Genomic DNA, 21,961 nt, shown 5'->3' on the forward strand with positions numbered 1-21,961 from the left:
GGAAAGGGGTGCTCTGAGAGGGGCAGAGAAAGAGGAGCCATTTAGAATTCTGAGAGGAAAGGTCAGAGAGGTAGGAAAGTAGGATTTTTAAAGGAAGTCAAGGAAATGGGAAATTTTAAGAAGAGTATGGAAACCATGACAAATCCAGTAGGAAGGTCAAGTAGGATAAGAACTTGTCTAGTTCCTCTTGATTATGAACATTAAAGGCCTTTGGGGAGCCAGTGGTGGGTGGGAAAGCTTTATGAATAAACTATATTGCTCTACTGCAGTTATTAAGTCCCTTTAGAGTGGATTAATGGACTGTAGATCACATTAAATTTTTGTTAATTAGCTAGAGAGTTATGATTAAAAGCAAAAGAGCTTTTATTTTATTGGGAATTAAGATCATTACCCTTCATTTCCCTGGTTCCATCAACTTGAAAATCATGTTCACGTGTACAGAGACCTTTTCAAAGTTTACTTTAGTTCTCTATCTATGAAATTTTGCTAATTTGCACAAAAATTAGTGGATTTGAAGCTGCCATAGGAGTTCAGACTTTTAGAATTGTGAAACCTGTTTTAAAACCAGTTTTCACATTGAGTCTGATGCTGTGCTGATACTCTTCAGGGTGAATGCAAAATCCTAGCAGTAGGCAGATTATGTTGCTTGTTTGTTTTTTTTTTAAGATTAATTTTTTGGATTTCTGTTTTAAAAATTGTTTTCTTTTTATTTAGCTCCTTTTATCCCAAAGTGCAGATGAAATAATGGGTGTGGAGTTGCTGTGAAAAAGTTAAACAAATCAGTTGAAATGTGATGTGTTAATGTTACTACCACCACGTGACATGACTGTCAGTACTGTATCTCTGTCGGGCTGGAATACTGACAGTTGACATTCCAAGCACTCTTCTACAGCAAACAGAAAAGTTTTGGCAGAAGGGAAACAGCCCTCTGCCCTTCCTACCATCTTCTTTGCAGGAATCTTATAATTTGTATTTATTTTCCTTTAAGTACAGAACTGTGAGAACTTGTTTCACTTGAAAAACCCTCACACAGCAAATTGTCCAGCCCACATATGGACAAAGGAATGACTCAAGCTTTTAGGGAATCTTTTCCTTTAGTTGGTAACCTCTGGCCAGACTGTCACGTAGTCTGAGAGTTGAAATTTACCCGTTTTTCATAAGATGGTTTGAGAGCTTGGTTGTGAGAAGGGGCCAGTGAGAATGCTTCTCTCTTCCCAGAGCAGCATTTAGCCCACACCGGCTGCCACTCCGTTGCCTGTTGAGTCATTCCCACAGTTCTATATAGAGCTTTTCTGGCTTTTCTTTTAAACATGATGTTCTTGGAGTGAGAAAGAAAGGAAGTTTTTTCTTCTCCACAGAATCTCCCCCACCGCAAATCTGAATTGCTTTCTCTTTTCTAATAACAGAATATTGCTGTCAATCATTCTGAGACTACTTTCTCTTTTAAGACCTCTAAGTGCTTTCATTTATCATTTGTGTGACTACGTGAGCATTAAGGCATTTGCTGGGCTGAGTTTGCCCAATAGGCTTTCAAGATATAGGCTGTCACCCAGAAAAAACGAGGCATTCTAGCTAAACATACCAAAAATGGATTTCTAGTTTTCAGCTATTTAAAAGTCAATCAGGGACTTCCCTGTTGGCGCAGTGGTTAAGAATCCGCCTGCCAATGCAGGGGACATGGGTTCGAGCCCTGGTCCGGGAAGATCCCACATGCTGCGGAGCAGCTGAGCCTGTGTGCCACAACTACTGAGCCTGCACGCCTAGAGCCCGTGCTCCACAACAAGAGAAGCCACTGCAATGAGAAACCCGTGTACTGCAACGAAGAGTAGCCCCCGCTCACTGCAACTAGAGAAAAGCCTGCGCACAGCAACGAAGACCCAACGTAGCCCCCCCCAAAAAAGAAAGTCAATCAGATATGCTGAAAGGCATCTTAATATCCTTATTATGAATATCAGTAAAAAGTACTGTGAAGGGAAGAAATGAGTTTTTAATTTTGGATAAATGGAACTTGCTATAATTTGAAAAGATTTTAGTTTCTTTTTGTTTTTGCGATGAAAGATTATAATGTCCATGTTCGTTTTTATTCAGAAGATCCTGCTCTGTGCTAGTGGAAAAAGGATTGAAGTTTCTTTATGAGGAAAGGGAAATTCTTATTTCTATAACTGTCTTCTTATGTGTTCCAAATGTCCAGCAAGATCATAAAGCATTTTAGAAAAGTCAATAACATCAGTAAGCTGTCTATTCACAGATCCCGTGTCTTACACAGGCACAAGTAAGGAGCTCTTTTAGGGGTTTGGCAGATCTGAAAGACAGATTTTAGCTCCGGAATGTATTCAGATGACTTTTTAAAACAGATATTTTAATTGGAGAAGGAGTGGAGAAAATATCTGTGCTTCTGTAGTTAAACATTCAACTTCCTTAGCCTGTTATCTGTAAGTACCACAGATGAAAAAGCCGTTAGAACGCTTTTTCAGAAAACTAACTCACCGCACATATTTATTTGTGTGTATGTGTTTATATATGCCTGATCCCATCCCACCTCCCATTAACGGGTCAGTAATTGGGCTGTGTCTTTCACAGGATTGAGCTGTTTGGATTATGTTTCGTCTGTTGCTCTAAACTGCATTAGCAGCCGAGCCCCTCATACTAAGGATTTGAACAAAACACTCGTCTTCTCTGCTTGAAAAGAGAGGGGGAAAAAAGCAGTTGATTTCTTTTCTGAAGGTCTTTCTGTCCGTCTCTCCCCTCCCCGCAGAGACAAGTAGCAAGGGGAGGAGCTCACTCACTGTTCTAACCACACTTCATATGTCTTAACTTGAGTGCTTTTTGGTTTCCTGTCGGCAGTAAATCAACTCAGTGCCATCTTGACTTGTGTGAAGGGTGGATAAATTGGTAACTGCACTCAGAAGGGGAGTGAGTTCTCACAGTCTGATTTGAGCATAAGGCATGAGACTGAATTTATGAAAGCTTCAGTAGCCTCCGAAGACAACATCTTTCTTCTGCGACTTTGAGGTTTTTTCATTACATTTGTGGGCTCTTGTTTCTGAGAAGAACCTGTCATGACGCTACTGGAACCTGAGATGTTAATGATGGCTGTACAGTCCGGTAATTCCCGTATTGCCTGCAAATCCTATTTGCCATAGTTTTCTTAAAAAACATTGGGTATATTTGTACTAGGGTTGGATGGAGATGGAGAGGAAGATAGAGGGAGGGTAAATATAAATTGTCCAGTAAATGTACTGCATTTTCAGGTTTTTATTGTAAAAAATATTAATTATTTTTTCCTGATTGCAAATTCTAGATCTTCAGACATAGCTTTGAATTAGATGCTTACCGATCTTAAGATTGTTCAGTGAGGAAACATGTGAGAAAAAACTACTTGTCTTCTTTAATCAAGTACTTTGTTATTGTCCGTGGTGCTGCTTTTAATGAGGGATAATTAAATTGCTTTTGCTGTTTTATACAGTACTGTCTTTAATCACTAATCTACACTCTTCTTTAAATGACTCTTTGTGAAAGCATGCCTTAAAATTTTTCCTTAGCTGTTCTTCTCTTTTGTGGTAAATCTTTTATTTGTATCATCTTTTGGTTCTTTGGAAATGCTCTTGATAACATGTAGGATTGGGACTCTTAAGTTTTGGAGATGAGGAAGTTTGAGCAAGGAGGCAGCCAGTCAACAGAAGGAATGCAGGATTTTTGAAATTCTATCTCTTAAAAACAGTTTTCCCAATTTAAAAGTTATCTTTTAAAACATTAAAAAATTCCCAGTTTGTTTTTAATGATTTCTTTTAGTGTTCTTAAACTTGTAAGTTAGATATCTAAAAATAGGGAATGTTCTTTTGTTATTTTTAGACTTCTACTAAAATGTAGTCTGTAGTGTTTTCCTGTTCCAGAGAATATCTTGAAAGATTCATACAAGTGGCATTTGGGGACCTCTTCCCATCCACTGGCCTTCACTCAAAGGAAAATTAGACTCCTTGGTGCTGGCAGATACTGTCTCAGGCAGAACTGGTCTCACTGTTCTCCTCAGGGAGCGCTTAGATAGTATGTTGAAAGACACAGATATCCATCTGAAGACACAATCAGATGCTCTCACATTACACTTTATGGACAGGGTATGGACAAAAAGGAAAGATATTGCTACTGTTCTGTTTTTTTCTGGTTTTACAAATAAGATCATGATGAGTCATTTATTAGTTGAGTCTTTCTGTTCATGTATGCTCTGCATTCCAGGTTCCTTTCCTTTTCCTCCCACAGATCTTTTGAGCTTTGTGTTCTAAACAAGATAGTATGCTTATCTGAATGTTTCCCATCTGTCTTTGATGAAATAGTTCCCAGTTAAAATGACTCAGATTTTTTTTTTTCCCTGTTCTGTATCCTGGTTCTCTGCTGTATGTGGGCAAGTGCATATTTTATTTTAGGAAGTAGAAGTTAGCATTTGGACTCTCTCTCCCTTCTTTGATCATCTTGTTACTTACAGATAATCTCAGTCCAGTAACTTTTCTTAATAAAGGTTAAAAGATTGCTTTTCTCTGAGCTGGGGTCTCACTGTTCCTAGCTGGATAAGGGAAAGGGACTTACTTAATATTTTCTTGTCTTGCCTAAGAGCTGTTTTTCCTGTGACATATGTTGGGTAGGGCTAGCCACCCATCTGTTGGACCAGCTACTTCATAAAACTTTTAAAGGATAATAGTATGTAAGACAAGTATGGATGAAATTGACAGGGGTATTGGATACAGGTAGAATGAAAGGTCTGCAGAGAATAGCATGTATGTGGACCTTTTTCTTTTGCATATGTTCATAAAAGTAAGGAAACTGGGTATAGAAAGGAGTAATAGCAAACCGATTGCTCTAGTACTTGTGGTTCCTAAATGTTCAAAAACCTTAGTACTGTGTTGCTTTGTAAAATTGTTACTGTTTTCTCCTGAAGCTGTAACCATTATACTGGATTGTAATAGTAAATAATAGGTGTATCTATGATAGGAAATGAAAAAGCATCTCTTATGAAGCTTTAATAAAAAAAAGAAGCCTATCATTCTTTCTATAAAGTCAAGACATTTAGACTATGTGAGCTGTAGGTTTTCCAGCAATAAAGTATTCGGATTTCCATGAATATATGCTTTATAGGTGAAACTACTATTTAATGAAATGTTTAAAGTGATGAAACTCCTTTGACAAGATTCAAGATACAAAGTTTTCACCCTAAATTAAACTTCAAGATACTGAATGTTACAGCAAAGTTCCAGGATACATTGTGTTTTCATTTAGTATTTGAAGCTTGGAGATTTTTGGTGAGGCATACTTGCATGAGGAGACTTTCATCCTCCTCACTGCTGGTCGTCTCCTTCTGACCCTTTGAGATCCAGTACAGATGCTGCCTTTCTGTGAAACCTCTCCCGATAGGGTCAGCCCTTCCTTCTCTCTGTTCCTGCACCACCTTTACAATGTAGACTAATTATCATTTTTCATGTCTTCCTAATTAGATTATTAGCTTCTCAAAGGCTGTATATTCATCCATATATTGGCTCCTGACATTGGCACGTGGTAGACACTCAGTATGTATTTTCTTTTTATGTATGTATATATGTATATATGTATATATGTATGTCTGCATTGGGTCTTTGTTGCTGTACGCGGGCTTCCTTTAGTTGCAGCGAGTGGGGGCTACTCTTCGTTGCAGTGCGTGGGCTTCTCATTGCGGTGGCTTCTCTTGTTGGGGAGCACGGGCTCTAGGTGCGCGGGCTTCAGTAGTTGTGGCATGTGGGCTCAGTAGTTGTGGCACGTGGGCTCAGTAGTTGTGGCTCGCAGGCTCTAGAGCGCAGGCTCAGTAGTTGTGACGCACGGGCTTAGTTGCTCTGTGGCATGTGGGATCTTCCTGGACCAGGGCTCGAACCCGTGTCCCTTCATTGGCAGGCAGATTCTTAACCACTGCGCCACCAGGGAAGCCCCATGTATTTTATTTTTTTAATGAATGAAGAAATCTGGTTTGGCATACTTACCCTAATAAATTGGCATAAGCGTCCTAAATCAAGATTTTATGAAAGTATTTTAAGATCTGTTGTTGTATTAAGACATGAATCCTCTAACTATCATCCTGTATCTTAGCCAGGCCTTGCCCTAAGCATGTGCTGTTGAAAGCACAGCTTTCAAAACTGATGTTCTTCCGCATCTCAGGATGTGCAGTGTGCATTGTCTTCCTGCCATGTGTACTGCTAAATCCAGGTGTTCTGATCAAGTCACAGAGGATTAAAGCACCTATCACCCCTATGGAAACCTATCTAGATCATTGTGATTAGAAAACTAATTATCTGAGATGGACATATGGGATTTCTGAAGCTAAGACCAAGGGAGTATTGGGGCACAGCACTGACTCTGGTATGTTTTAGAAACAAGGAATGTCAGGGCTCAGCCCTTGGCAGCTAATATGTAAGGCTTTGACCAGGCAGGCCCTGTCCCTGCATCCAGCCAGTGCAGTCTTCTTACTAGTTTATAACTGTACAACGGTGGATCATAGTTCCTTTGTAGAGAAAAGGATTGAAGCAGTTTCCTAGGTATGTTTGGTCACAGGATACACACCTAATCTGGATGAGGCACGGTTAGGGAGTCGGTTTGTTTTTTCTGTCTCTCTTGTGTGCATATCTCTGCACACCCACCCACCCATGCACACACACAGACTCCATCTGCACCCTACACCCCCCTTCCCCACTCTTGTCTTGTATAGGATATCTTTGGAAGGACTAAGAAACTGGCAACAGTGACTGCCTTAGGGAGAAGGGATGGAGAGCTGGGGGATTGGGACAGAAGAGACTTTTTGTTCCACAAAAGAATGGAGTTCTCTTTTAAATTTATTATGATTATGGGATACCCCATAATTGTGAAAGAACATGTAGAGTACATATTACAACAGTATATAGAACACACAAGCCCATGGACACATTATCCAACCTGAGAAATGCAGCACAGTGTACACTAAAGTCCTCTAATTACCCTCTTCGATTTGTCCCTTAGAAAACTGCTTTGTTAGTTTGCTTTTAACTGTGTATACCTTTAAAATTTTTTATGTGTGTACCCCATACATGCTACCATATAAAAGTGTTTCCTTGGTCCATTTACTCTCTCATTCCTTGATGTCTGTATACTTAATTCTTGCATATTTATTTAACTTCTGGTTCCCTAATCATTACAGTTTGCCTCTGACCTGTATATTTTATAATAGTGTGGGTTAGAGAGAGAGGAGGAGTAATTCATAAAAATAAAGTTAAAGGAAGATGGTGGGCAGACAACTTTTGCCCTTTTAGGTGATACATTAATTCTTTAAGGAAGAGCCCCCTGTTTGGGTTCACATCACTCAGGGGTCTATAGCGCTAGTGAAAAACTCCAGAACCTTCAGCAATAACTACCTTTTGGATCTACTAATACTCTAAATATTAATGTGGGCTTTTAAAAATATGTTTTTGTTTATGTTCAAGAAATTTTAGAGCTTGAAGGAAACCTTAGGTATTTTCTTGTCCTCTCCTTTATTTAAGATGAGGAATTTGGCCCTTTGAGGTTAGTTAATTTCCTGAAGTCACATGATTAATTAGTGGAAGAGATGGAAGGAGAATTCATTTCCTTACTCCCATGACAGTGCTCTTTCTGCTATAACATACTTAACAAAGAAACCATAAGAGACCTTTGATGTATGAGATTGTTTATAATTTCCCCCAGAGGTCTTGGTTTCTTTGGGTTTTTCCTTGCAGGTTTCTCCCACTACTCAGAGTGACTCACATCTTAAGAGGTAGAGATAAAAACCAGTGCCTGGGTGTCTACCTCCTGCCCCTGGGAAGTGGAGTCAGATGCTACAGGCCCTGTGGTTCCCTGGTTCCCTGGTGGACCTCCATCTTGCCTTGCCTTCTCTGGCCTGAGTGCTGATCTCATACCTTGATGATGATCTCAGAAGACAGGTAGGCAGACAAACAGATGTTGTCATCAGTATTCTGGATTGCATCTTACTGCCCTTTCTCTGACTTATTAATTTATCTGGGGTCCCCTTAGAGTTAAGACCCAGATCAAAGGAATTTGAATTTGTCTGTCTGTCTCTATCTTTTTTTCTTCCCTTTTGTTTCCTTTTGGATGAGGCAAGCTGTCAAGACCATGAACCACAGTTTTAGCTTTATTAAAACAGTGCCAAATTAAATAAAGATGAGTCTCATACAGTCTTGTTTCTTTTGGAACTTCACCTTTATGATTACCACATGCATTATTTTTGAAAGGATTTTCTTTATAATAACAAGGGGGGAAAAAAATAAAAACCTCCCGCTCTGCCATCAACAACAAAAAACAACGTTCTCTGCCTTGCTCTCAACAAGCTAAAGGGCAGTATCAGGCTGAGCTCATGGGTCTAGGGCATCCTTAATCTCACGGCACCCACATAAATGGGGTGGTGGCAGCAGTCTAGTGAGAGTACAGAGGGCCTAGAAAAGAGGTACCTGTGGCAATTACAAAGTGAAAATAAACTCAGTAGTGGAATTTTTATAGTGTATCATACTTCTAAAGTGTTTTTATGTATATTATCTTATTTGATCTTCCCAACAATTTTAAGGTATCTGTACCTTCACATTTTGTAGGGTAGGAAACTGAGGCTTAGAGAGGCTTCGAGACACACAGTAAGAGATGGAATATATGTTTAAATTTAGGTTTTTTACTTGAAACACTACTTACTTATATGTTCCGTTTAGAATGAAAAGTCAGATCGTATCCCTCCTCACTGAGAACCTGCCGCTGGTTCTTATTCACAGAAAAAGCCCAAGTCCTTACAAGGCCCCAGCCCTGTAACTCTCAGACTACACTCCTCCTCCTCTCTCCTTGCTCATTCTCTCCCAGCCGTGCTGGCCTCTCAGCTGACCCTGCACACCTTAGGCTGTGCTTCGTTTCAGGGCTTTCCTACTTGGCATTCTTTCTGCTCGAGCACTCTTTGCTGGGTAGCCTCATGGCCTGCTCCCTCACCTCCTTCAGATCTTTGTTCCAGTGTCACTTTCTCAGTTAGGCCTTCTCTGACCATCCTGTTTTTTAAAATTCTGCTTTTATTTTTCTTCATACCACTCACCATCTGACAGAATACAGTCGTCCCTTGGTTTCTGTGGGGAAACCAAGGGACGACTTGGTTCCAGCCCACTCCCCACCCCCAATACCAAAATTCATGGATGCTCAAGTCCCTTTTATAAAATGGTGTAGTATTTGTATATAACCTATGCACATCCTCCCATATATTTTGTATCATCTCTAGTTTACTTATAATACCTAATACAATGTAAATGTTGTGTAAATAGTTGCCTGCGCAGCAAATTAAAGTTTTGCTTTTTGGAACTTTCTGGAATTTTTTTTTCCCCCCAAATATTATCAATCTGTGTTTGGTTGAATCAGTGGATGCAGAGCCTGTGCATATGCAGGACTGACTATATGTGATTTATTTGTTTATTGGTTACTGCTGTCTTTCCCTACAAGAAAATAAATACCTCAAAGTAGGGGATTTTCCTCTTTTGTTTTTGTGCTGTGTTTCCAGTGCCTGTAAGGGTACCTGATGCATAGTATGCACTTAATAATAATTCTTGAGTAAATGATTTACCAAAAACTTTGGGATATGTTTTAGGCAGGTATGTTCCTGAGGACATGCCTTTCAACTATTCTGTGTAGCATGCACTGCAGTAACTAGTGCAGTGGTTTTCAAGGTGTGGTCTGGGGACCTCTGGGCATCCCTGAGACCTTTCCAGTGGATGTGAGATGGAAGCTCTTTATTTATTTATACTGAGGTGTTATTTGCCTTTTTTACTATTGTCCACTCATGGGTGTACTGTGTAGTTTTCCAGAGCTACATGCTGGTATGATATGTCAACAGATTGAATGCAGTATCATGTATGAAAATCCAGCTGTCGTGGGAGGGAGGGAGACGCAAGAGGGAAGGGATGTGGGAACAGATGTATATGTATGACTGATTCACTTTGTTATAAAGCAGAAACTAATAAAAAAAAAGAAAAAAAAATTCAGCTGTCTTAGTAAGTTGTATGTTAAAGAGATTTGCAAAAATGGTAAAATGGCACTCTTTTTGCTTTTTTTTGGAAAATAATTATATTTTTTCATAAAAATATATATGTTAACATATAGTGGGTTTATTGCTATTTTTAAAGAAATAATAGATATTTTAAATGCTTTCAGTTTTAATTTCTTATATGATAAGTAGTAATAGATATCATCATATAAACAAAAGCTCTTTGAAATTATCAGTAACTATAAGAGGGCAAAGGAGTCCTAATGTCAAAAAGGTTGAGAAGAATAGGGGTATAGTGTTCAAGAGCATAGACTTTGGAACCCAGGTTTCTTAGCTCTGCCACTACTACCAGCTCTGTGACCTTGGGCAAATTACTTAACCTCTCTGTGCCTGTTGGTTCGTCTGTTAAAAAAAAAAAAAAGGTAGTAATATCAATACCAACCCCAAGAAGTTGTAAGTATTAAATAACTTAATGTATGTAAAATGCTTATAACAGTTCCTGGTACATAATAAATGCTGTATGTTTTTTGATGTTATTGTGGTTGTTTTTGGGTTTTTTTGTTGGTCTTTGAATACTATTAGGTGCAGATAGTTTTTATTTCTTCCTGGATATTCTGACAACTTGCCACAACTTTCTTGATATTTGGCAACTCATAAATTTTTTAAAAATATCTTTCTTCTTTAATCTTGAAGTACTTCTGGAAATTTGTTCTAAAGATATTTTCAAAGGTATATGTGTGTGTGTGTGTGTGTGTGTGTGTGTGTGTATATATATAAGGATGCTCATAGCAGTATTTTTTTAACATCTTTATTGGAGTATAATTGCTTTTCAATTTCGTGTTAGTTTCTTCTGTATAACAAAGTGAATCAGCTATATGTATACATATATCCCCAGCAGTATTCTTTATGATAGAAAAAACAGAAACAAACAGAAACAACCAATACTTTAGCAATAGAGTATTGGTTAAATAACTTATGATATATTCATATAATTGGTACTAATGTAGTCATAAGGTTATTTAAAGATGTGGGAAAATGTTTACCCTTTATCCATATAATCCAAAAAAATGGCTATAAGGATATATATCAGAATATTAATAGCTGTCTCTGAGTAGTGGGATTTCATAGTAGATTTTTTTTTCTTCCTTTGAGTTTTCCTGTATCTTTCCAATTTTCCATTTTAAGCATATATTTCTGTTGTATTGATATAAAGCTCATATTAAATAGGTGTGTGTGTGTGTGTGTGTACACGTAGGTAGTTGAAAGAGGCAGAAAATGGCTGGAAGTGTAGTGTCTTGGATCAGGAGCTAGAACTGTTGATTTTGGGAACTCTTCCGTCAAAGCACTCCACTGACCAAACAGTGAATGATAAGGAGGCACTCCATCCCATTAGGCTGTTCCATCTGACCAGTCTAATTTGTCTAAACTTCTTTTATATTTTTTGCCTTGTTTCTATTTTGTAAGCTTTATTGAAATTTATCTTCGCAGTGTTTGTATTAGGTCATGTTCCTGGCAGAGCTGCAGATCCTTCCCGTGCACGATAACTTACTCTCAATTTGCTGAACCTTTCAGCAAAGTTTTTATGAACTAAAAACACACTAAGTTCTTTTGTTTGTTTTTGATGGGTAAGAAAAATCTGAGTTCTCTTAGGCATAAAATAGTGGTGTTAGTATAAAATGTTTTAACTGTTTAAAAGTACCTTTCTGTAGTATATTTTGTTCTTTGACTGTAGGGTAGGTGTGAAAATCCTCTTAACAGTCCATCTACTCTTTAACAGAAAGCCATAGTTCATATTGCCTCATCTTTGCCTTGTAGTTAGGAACCGAAGCACTTATACTGAAGAATTATATTCCTTAAATGTGCCATAAGACTAATTTATAAAATATTTGGCTGTGTAGAGTGTTGAAAATTTATGGTGTTAACATTAAGTAGGCTATCCAAACAGATGCTATAACCTTGCTAACCCTTCTAACACCTTGCTACTCAAAGTGTGTTCCAAGGACCAGTATCATCTGTATCACCTGGGAGCCTGTTAGGAATGCACAATCTCAGGCTCCACTTCAGACGTGCAATCAGAATCTTTATTTTAACAAGGTCCTCAGGTGCGTATTAAAGGTGAAGCGTGTTGTTCCAACAGATATTTTATTTTTATTGACTTTGTTTTGGAGGTGAACAGGTGAAAGAAGTAAAGATGATCTGTTGGTGTATTTTTTTTTTTTTTAAAAAGGAGCAAACTGTTAATACATAAAACACACCCTGGACAGCTCTCCAAAGAATCATGCCGGGTGAAAAAGCTAATCCGAAAAGGTTACATATATGATTCCATTTGTATAACATTCTTTTTTTTTATGTTTCAAACTTTTTTATTAAGAAGTATGACTAGGAATATAATTATACACACACACACACACACACACACACATAGTGTTTCTAAAAGAGTATTACCAAATTGCAAATACTAAAAAGTCCTAAAACTGGCAAAAATAGCAAGCATTTATAACTATTTCAAACACATCATTCCAAAAAAAATTATTTGTGAAATTCACGTTTTTAAGGCACAAAGTAATTTAACTTTCAAAGATACGGGTTTTCCCAACTAGCATTCGAAGATGTTTAAAGCTCTACTCCAAATCCCTTAAAAACATATTGAAGAGACATATAAAATCAAGTCATGACCTTAGGAGAACTATTATTGAACAGTGGGCTCCCCAAGCATTTTCCCTTAGGGAAAATAGGTAGAGTACTTAAAATGATTTTTTCCATTAGGTATAACAATGAATCAATTTGAAACTACTGAGTACCCAGAATTGTAGCACGGAGGAATAATGTGTATAATATTCTTGAAATGACAAAATGATAGTTATTGAGAACACATTGACGCCTCTTGGGGGCTGAGATGAGGTGATGCTGGGAGGAAAGTAATTGTGGCTATCAAAGGTCAACATGAGTGATCCTTGTAGTGATGGAATATTCTGTATCTTGACTGTATCAGTGTCAGTATCATGGTTGTAATGTTGCACTATAGTTTTGCAAGCTGTTATCATTGCGGGGGGTGGGGGAACTGGGTGAAGGGTAAACCGGATCTCTGAATTATTTCTTACAACTGAGTGGGAATCTATAATCATCTCAAAGTAAAAAGTTTAAGAAAACTCAGACAGTTTGGCATCTTTTCAAAAAGTTAAACAGATTTACCATATGACCCAGAAATTCTACTCCTAGGTGTATACACGAGAAAACTGAAAACATCGCTCCACATAAAAACTTGTACACAAATGTTCATAGCAGCATTAGCCAAAAGTGGAAACGCCCCAAATGTCCATCACTTAATGAATGGATAAACAAAATGTAGTATATCCTTATAATGGAATATTATTCACCAATAGAAAGGAACAAAGTACTAAACTATTCTATAAAATGGATGAACCTTGAAAGCACGCCAAGTGACAGAAGATAGACACAAAAGGCCACATATTGTATAATTCCATTTATATGAAATGTCCAGAATAGGCAAATCTATAGAGACAGAAAGAATAGTGGTTGCCAGGGCTTGGTGGTAGGACAATGATGGGGAATGACTGTTAATAGATACGGATTTCTTGGGGGTAATGAAAATATTCTGGAACTAGATAGTGGTGATGGTTGTACAACTTTGGGAATATTCTAAAAACTACTGAATTATAGACTTCGAATGGGTGAATTGAATAGAATGTGAATGATACCTCAATTAAAAAGAAGTCTGAGGAAAACAATGCAGCTTTCTCTAGAGTGACAGGTAGCCTATCAGTTGTTGCCTGGAGCCAGAAGCGGAAAGAGAAGTTAACTACAAAGGGGCATAAGAGCACTTGAGGGGGTGAAAATGTCGTGTATCTTGATTGTTATATTGGTTATGCAGGTGTATACATTTGTCAAAAGGCATTGAACTTGTATGCTTAAAATGGGTAAGTCTGTCATATCTAGATTAAACTTCAATAAAATTGATTTCAAAAACTTGTAAAATTATCTCTGATTGTTTTAAGCTTAAAGTCACCTTTACATTAAAACTCTCTCATCTTTATAAATACAAGGCTAACAACTGTTTAAAAAATTAACTTCGTGGACTCTGACTTCTATTGCTGATTTCTATCTCCTTTTTCCATCTAGTCAGTTTACAAAGTGAAATTAGATTGATCATTTTCAGTCAGACTGTGCTCTTATGCTTTTGAACTATTATGATTCTGTTGCTGCGCTTTTTAAAACCTATGAGTGGGTGTGATTATTCTAAAATTTTTTTTAAAGTTTAAAAGTTTGTGGAATATTTTATGGACTTTTGTTGCTTTTTTCCTTTTATGAACAACATAAAAATGTTCCATTGGGTATAACAAATCAGGTTGATTGCCTTTCACCTTCATACACTCTGGAGTACCCTGAGCTAATTTGGGCACCAGGAGATTGGAGTTAAAATTACTCTGGAAGGAAGTAAGCCAAAAGGAGAAAAGGAGGTAACACTGCTAGGTAATGCTTAAAAAAACAAACAAAACACAACAAAACCCCAAGTGTGTGAACTTCTTTCTCACCCACATCACCTCTGTCTCCCTGATCTCTTGTCAGGAAGTGTGCCATATTACACAAAAACCTCCAAGGTTTGAGAACAGTTGTGCAAGATAATCTCTAAGTTAGTAAAACCAGCTCTGTAGGTGGTTCCTGAGCTTTCTCCCTGAGGTTTCCTTCCCTTGCCCTCACTCATTTCTTGGGCCTAACCATGCCTAAACCCAGGGGTAGAGTACTTCCCATTTAAAATTCTCCACAGGTGAAGAAAATTTTTATTATTTCCCTTAAGCATAGGCAAGACAGCCTTATATTTGAAAAACAAATCATTAAAAATTAGTAGAGATAGGAAACTATATTCAATATCTTGTAATAACTATAATGGAAAATAATCTGAAACTATATATATGTATGTATATAACTGAATCACTTTGCTGCAGATCTGAAACTAACAATATTGTAAATCAACTATACTTAAATAAAAATCCCTTTAATATGTTAACATAGATAACATGTTTTTTAAAAAATAGCTATATTTTCTAAAATAAAAAATCAGTAAGAGAATGACATTGTTTTACATTTTTGCATATCTCTTTAATATGTGGCTTAATAGAAGAAAGAAAAAAAAAAAAAACTAGTAGAGACCAAACAGGACAATGCAACAAACCATAAAACATAAGAGACACATTTATAGAGTATGGAATTCTAAGTAGATTTTATAAGAATTCCAGGAAAAATATAGAAATATATTTAAAATAAAATAATAGTAGCTAACACATTTTAATTGGGATTTACCATGTGCCAGTGTTCCAAGCTCCTTACATATATTAGCTTTTTTAATCTTTGCAATAACTATGTGAAATGGATGCTCTCATTATCCCATTTTACAGATGGTGAAATTGAGGGGCAAAGTAGATAAAGGAACGTGTCCACACGCCTGGCAAGTGATAGAACTAAGATTGCACCCAGATGGTCTGGCTTCAGAATCCATGCTCTTTACCACTACATTATATTGCTTTCCACGTGAACTTTTATCTCCCAATAAATATATAGTAGCTCTTGACAGGCTACCCAGCTTGTCTAGGTTCCTTGTCCTGTTCTTTCATTACATAGCCTACCTTCTTTTTTACCCTCTTCCCCCCCTGCCTTATCCCCCACACCCCCAGAACACTATGACATAATTGTTAAACACATTTCTAACTTTTTTCTCTTTTTGAATATCTGTATTAAATTTTCTTGTTCTAGATATCCTCTCTACATAGGGATGACCTTTTCCCCTACATTTAACCCTACTTAGAAAGCCTTCATACAAGCCCTAACCTTTGCCTAGAAGCTTCCCTCTTTTTAACAGTGATTCTTGTACCTGTTCACGAGGATTAGAAAGGACGCTGTTTTGAATTGCAGTGTAGCAAGATTTCTGACTCAACACCCATGGCCCAAACCAGCTTCATATGTTTGAAACTAAGCAAAAAAAGTGTGTTGCCATAAACGTGCATTAGAAATTTTTTCCGATGTTGCAAATAGTTTCTGTGGGTAGGAAGTAAATTTAAATCTGTATATCTTTAGGAACATTTTCTGTGTGAAGGTCCTTGCTGACTCTGGTAAGAAAAAAAGGTCCCCTTGCCTCCTTCCCCCTTTTCTTCTGAGCTCTGTAGTATAGAGCTTTCAGAACATCCTAACAGCTGAGTTTTATATCTGCTAAGTCAGTCCAGATGTTTGCAAATAATCTCGCATTAGTTTTATGCTAAAGATCCCCTTGCAGCTTGGCTTTTGGTCAACTGACTCAGTGTTACTAAATTTATATTTAATCCCAACTAAGGTGATTAGTATGAAAGTTTTTAGAAAAGTCTTGATAAATTTGAAGGAAAACTATTTTTTTGATGTACTCTTAGAATTTCATAGGTGTTACATGAAAAGTGTTTGAGAATCTAGAAAAACGTGGTCCCCTCCATAGGGATCATATGCTAGTTTAGATAGTTTAGAATAAGAGCTTAGATATCTAGTTCTGAAGTCAGTATTTGTACTCATGAAATAGTAGGTGAGTTTCTCAGCGTGCATGGTTCATTTTATCCATTCCTGCCTACTTCTCCAGCTTGCACCTCCTGATCTTCTTCCTTTTGCTTTCTAGGTTCCATCCTTCCTTAGGGTCTCAGAGAATGCCCCCCTAGTGTGCCCCTCCCCTCTGGTTATTTTCATTCTTTCTCATTCTCTCTTTCTTCATGCATTTATACTTAGAGATTATATGTTTATTTGTGGGACTTTTTGATTGTTTAATGTGTGTTTCCCTCACTAGTTTATAAACTCTATGAAGACCTTACCTGTTATTGTTCATTTTAATTTTATCTAACCTGTTAATTTTGTTTTGCCACTTTATATCTAGCATCTATCTAGCTTGATACCTAGTTGGTGCTGAATAAATGTTAATGAGTGAATGAAGTGAACGTGAAATATTGGAGAGATTGGGAAGAAAGCCACTCTTGGAACATTTGGTATTAGGTTCCCCAACCCAACTATTTCTCTAAGAGCAAGTGCAGAGTATCCCGCTAAGGATGAGTCTATAGTTTCTTTATAAGATGTAGAGGGTCATGGTTTTTTGTACCGTCTTTCCCTCTCCATCATTCATTTTGAGAAAAGTCATTCTCAATTTTTGTGAAATTGTCAAGATATATAAACTACAGAGTATTTGTATCTCTATCACTAGATACACTTCTGCCCTAGGTTGAAACAAAAGTTATCTCTTGCTTCAAGTAAGGAGCTAGTACCTATTTGGGAGCATTATGTTTTGGCCAATTGATTAGAAAATTTAAATTTTTTCCTTTTTAATATACTTAATTTTGTCTGAGGCTTTGGGAGATCATCATGGCATATTTAAGTCAAAGGACTTAATTTTTATTAAAGTGGCAAGCATTCATTTTGCAATTTAAAAGCTCAAGCTCAAACCAAGAGTTTAATGTCTGAATACTTCTGCTTCTTGCCCATTGATTTCTTACCTCCTGCATTACAGAGTACTCTTGTGAGATATGTGGCGCTCCTGAAAGCACTTGTCTCAGTCTACTCAGTTTCAAAAATCGTTTTCATAAGAACATTAGACAGCCTTAAACTTGGCGTGCTGGTAGTGGGACTAAAGTACCACAAACAGACTTTATTCCTAGGAAAACTTTCCTTCCTTCTAATTTCTTTCTTTTGTTACTTTAGGCTTTCTAAGTTATCTTTGTTCTTTGGAGGTGTTTGGAAATTTCTTTTCCTAGTAAAAGAGTTACAAAAAAATAAGATTTAGAAAATTTATAGTTTAACAAATGCTCTTGTACACTATTCATAATGAAGACGGATCAGTTAGTTTACAAATTACTTTAAAGATGCAAATTGCTAAGTGGTGGTGTTATGGGTTCTTGGCTTTTCAGGATGTCATCCCTTTTAGCCCTGTAGCTAAATATCAAGAGGCTACATGTTCAAACATAAAGCATTAGCCTCTGCCAACATTACATCAGCTCTACAAAACCTCATTGGCTAATTATCCCCTGGGACTAGGACATGGATTTGGCAGCTTGTGAAAGCTGCTATTTCCAATTTCTCCCTTCCTGGCTGTGACATATCCCAAAGGAATGAAGTTGAGAAATAACCATCTTCTTCTGAAAGCTCTCAACCTCTCATTCCCACAGTGGTTCTCATGGTCAGGGATAGAAGATCCCTTCCACTTGAGGAGTCCTTGTAGCTGATGATATATTCTTCAAGTAGTGGCCAAGGCACCCTGAATGAGCCATGGAAGGGTGATGGCAAGGAGCCTCAGGTTCCTTGAGGTATGTTTCTGGGTGGTTGTCTATGAGAATCCTAGTGCTTTTGTTGGGATCCTCTTTATATTGCCAGAATTGAAGAAGCTGGAAGTCCAGGATTGGGGACCATATGTGATCATCATCTGTGTTAGTTGACATTCAGTGTAAGAATTAGTGTAGACATTTAACATCTCCTTTAATGGGCATCTATAAAGTAACTTTCTTGAGAGCAACTGTGGATAGTCAAAAGAACTGTATGATCTTAATCTTTTTTAGTCTCAATTTTTTTACCATAAAATAAAGATGTAGTACCTGCTTTATTTTCCTCAGAAGGTGTTGTGAGGGTGGAATGAGGTAACACATGTGAACAGTGTCACCAAGAACACTGCTGACTACTAGTCACCCTATGCAGTGGGCCCATTTTAGGCCTCCTCTTACTTGACTTTTCTTTACCATTTGACCCTATTCAGTGCTCTCTCCTTATTCTATTACTACTCAGGGTTCTTTGTGTAATCTTGGTTAACCTAAGCATAAAATCAATTTTTTGGAAGAGTATTGGATAGTGCACAGCCTTAACAAGAAGACTGTCTAACAAAGGTCGGAAAGTGAGCAGAAACTGAGCGAGGCAAGACATAGCGAAGCCCATGTCACAGGACTGTCTGCTGAGGACTCTGTCACTGGCACTGCTTACTGGACTTTCTCTGCCACTGCTGCTGGCCTGGTCTCCAGTGAATGCCTGCAGCTATTGGCAGTGCCACCGGTAGATACTTGCCATAGTGCCAGGGATAATTTCTGATTATATTTTCCACATTTGTGTCATTCCCCCAATTTTCAAAGTTCTAGATGAGAGGATCTGATTGGCTGGACTTGGGTTGTACTTGTGAGCTGGATGCCAGGATGCAGAGAGAGGGACTCTGTAGTAGGAAGAGAGGCCTGCCTTCCCCCTATCTTGGAATTTCCCCCAAATAGGAAAGGTATTCAGATCTGGGCAGCTAAACTATAGACAACATTCTCTCTTCAACTTGCCTTCTACCTCTCTGTCCACTGTTGAATCTCTTTTGCAGTCTCCTCTTCTTCTTCCTGTCCCTTAAATGTCAGTTTTTCCCAGGGTTAGTCCGTGACCCATTTTTCTTCTCAGTCTACACATTCTCCCTAGCAATCTCATCCCAACTGGTGGCTTCAGCTACCACTTATTCAGGATGTCTGCATCTGTATCTCTAGCCCCACCATATTTCCTGAGCTCTAGTAGCTTCATTTAATCTACTACTTCTTTCCACCTGGATATCTAGACGACTACATACACTTGAGGCTTTTACAGATTTAAAGTTGCTGTTACCAGTCCCCACGACTACCCCTGCATTCCCTAACTCGAGACCAGTTTCCTACCCAGAAAATTAGGAGTCATTCTCAATTCCTCTTTGCCTATATTCCTCACATCTATTTGGTCTCTGAGTTCTGTAGATTCTACCTTTACTTTGACTTCTCATAGTTTGTCTCACTGCCCTAGATCAGACTGTCATCGTTTCTCACTGTGGTTTCAGTAGCCTTCTTACTAGTCTCTCTGCTTACAACCTGGTTCTTCTCTAGTCTGCCCTTCCTACAGCTGCCAAGATACTTTTTCTTACAATCAATTCTAATCATTTTATTCTTCTCAGAATGCTTCGATTTCTTATGGGGTAAAATTTAGGCTATTATACTTTATTATATTGTCTATTTGGCCCTCACTAATTATCCTCCTATCACTTCTAACTTCACAGTCTACAACAATGCTAAACTGCTTTTAGTTTCCAGAACATTCTGTGCTCTTTTAACTTTCTATTCCTTTGCATATTATCTTCCCTCTGCCTTGACCGTTCCTCTCTCTGTTTGCCAGCCGACTAACTTCTGCTTTCAAGTCCCAGCTCAAGGGCTTCCTCTTCGGAGATGCATGCTGTCTTTGATTCCAGATGGGCTTAGGTGGCTCCTTCTCCTGTGCTCTCCCTATACTTGGGACAGACCACCAGAGGGTTAGCTTTATTGCATTATTGTTCCTAGCAGAGCTCAGCAGTAAGCTCCTTGAATGCAGGGATGGTGTCTTACTTCTATATCCACAGTTCCTGTCACACAGCAGGTACATAATAATTTAATTTATTTAAGGACTAAATGAATGAAGTTACTTTGAAAGGGGATGTGCTGTACAGATTTAACAATATTTTCGTTATTAGCATTTTCTTGTAAGCATTAGGCCCTTTCTAACTCTAAAGTTCTGTGATCTATAAATGAGTTCTGAGGGGACAATTCTGATTTTTTAAATTAATTAATTAATTAATTTGGCTGTGCCGGGTCTTAGTGGCGGCATGCAGGATCTAGTTCCCTGACCAGGGGTCAAACCCAGGCCGCCTGCATTGGGAGCTCGGAGTCCCAGCCACTGGACCACCAGGGAAGTCCCAACAATTCTGATTTTATTTCATTCTTTTATCTATCTGCAGGCGGCCAGAGGTCCAAGAGCCCTCCCAGCCCCTCAGATGAGTTTGCTTTCTCTATGATCAGCCTTATACTCTTTCCCCAAGAAGTTGATTAAACATACTTTCCTATGGTTTTTCAGCCTTCCACCTAATACACATTTTACGCGGGCCTCTCACTGTTGTGGCCTCTCCCATTGCAGACGCGCAGGCTCAGCAGCCATGGCTCACGGCCTAGCCGCTCCACGGCATGTGGGATCTTCCCGGACCGGGGCACGAACCCATGTCCCCTGCATCGGCAGGTGGACTCTCAACCACTGCACCACCAGGGAAGCCCCTCACCTAATACACATTTTAATCCTAAATAATGATTTGCTTCATGTGTGATTCCATTTCCTTACCCCACAACCACCAATTCAATCATTTTGCTTTAGTTGCTCTAGTTATCATAAATTATACAGTGGCTGGAAATGTACACATTATCAGTATTCTAGAGATTCTCTAAAGAACCTAGAGAATTATCTGTCTATTTGGCTGGACTTCTGGTTCTGCAGTTGCCTTTTCTCCTATCCCACAGCTCTCATCCTGGTTCTGTGCTTCTACCAGGGGCCTTGGCAAAACAAGCAGTGTATAGTTTAACTTCACTCATACTTTATTTTTTAGGACTTGGCGGTTGTCTCTTGATTTATTGTACTGGGAAGAATAAGTTTTGATTTTTCTTTTTTTTTTCTTGTTCCTCCCTCTGAGGGAGCCTGCGTCATTGAGAAATGTTTAACCTCATGGCCTTGCACTGGGGCTGGAAATTTGCCTAAGGGAACTTGAAGCTGGTAGTGTTTTTACTCAGATTCCCCCTTATGGGGAGGGGGATTTCAGCAGGGCCTGCCAAAACAGAAAGATGTTGGGAAATTTTTTAGTAGCAAAGCTATTGCCATTAGGTTACTGAAAGTATTTGGAGAGTTTTCTGGAGAGAAGCTTAGGCATTTTGAAATCCCTCTGGGAGAAAGCTGTAGCTTTACCAGGTACAAACAAAAATTCAGGCTGAGAAACTTAGCTTCTCAGATGTGTGGTATGTTGTTATAAGAAAACTTTGACCAGTTGGATGAGAAAGAGAAGCTAACCATAGTTTGAGGAGTTTACAAACTCTCACTTAGGGAAAATAGCCATAGGCTGGGGCAAATCTCTATGGACTGTGGGAAGAATTT

General features: G+C 38.3%; 1 protein-coding gene across 4 annotated transcripts in view; it reads left to right on the plus strand.

The window, feature by feature from the left end:
• The first annotated feature begins 2,820 nt into the window (after positions 1-2,820).
• The window catches only part of MRTFA (myocardin related transcription factor A), a 108,237-nt gene continuing 89,096 nt past the window's right edge, over positions 2,821-21,961 (plus strand). For 3 of the 4 annotated variants that reach the window (XM_060113869.1, XM_060113870.1, XM_060113871.1), the window contains exon 1: positions 2,821-3,105. In XM_060113869.1, the coding sequence (XP_059969852.1) occupies positions 3,060-3,105 (46 nt within the window). In that variant the 5' untranslated portion in view covers positions 2,821-3,059. The remainder of the gene's footprint in view (positions 3,106-21,961) is intronic. The other variant, XM_060113872.1, reaches the window with a different exon arrangement.

This window comes from Mesoplodon densirostris, chromosome 11 (genome assembly GCF_025265405.1).
Source record: "Mesoplodon densirostris isolate mMesDen1 chromosome 11, mMesDen1 primary haplotype, whole genome shotgun sequence".
In the NCBI taxonomy this organism is placed as follows: Eukaryota; Metazoa; Chordata; class Mammalia; order Artiodactyla; family Ziphiidae; genus Mesoplodon; species Mesoplodon densirostris.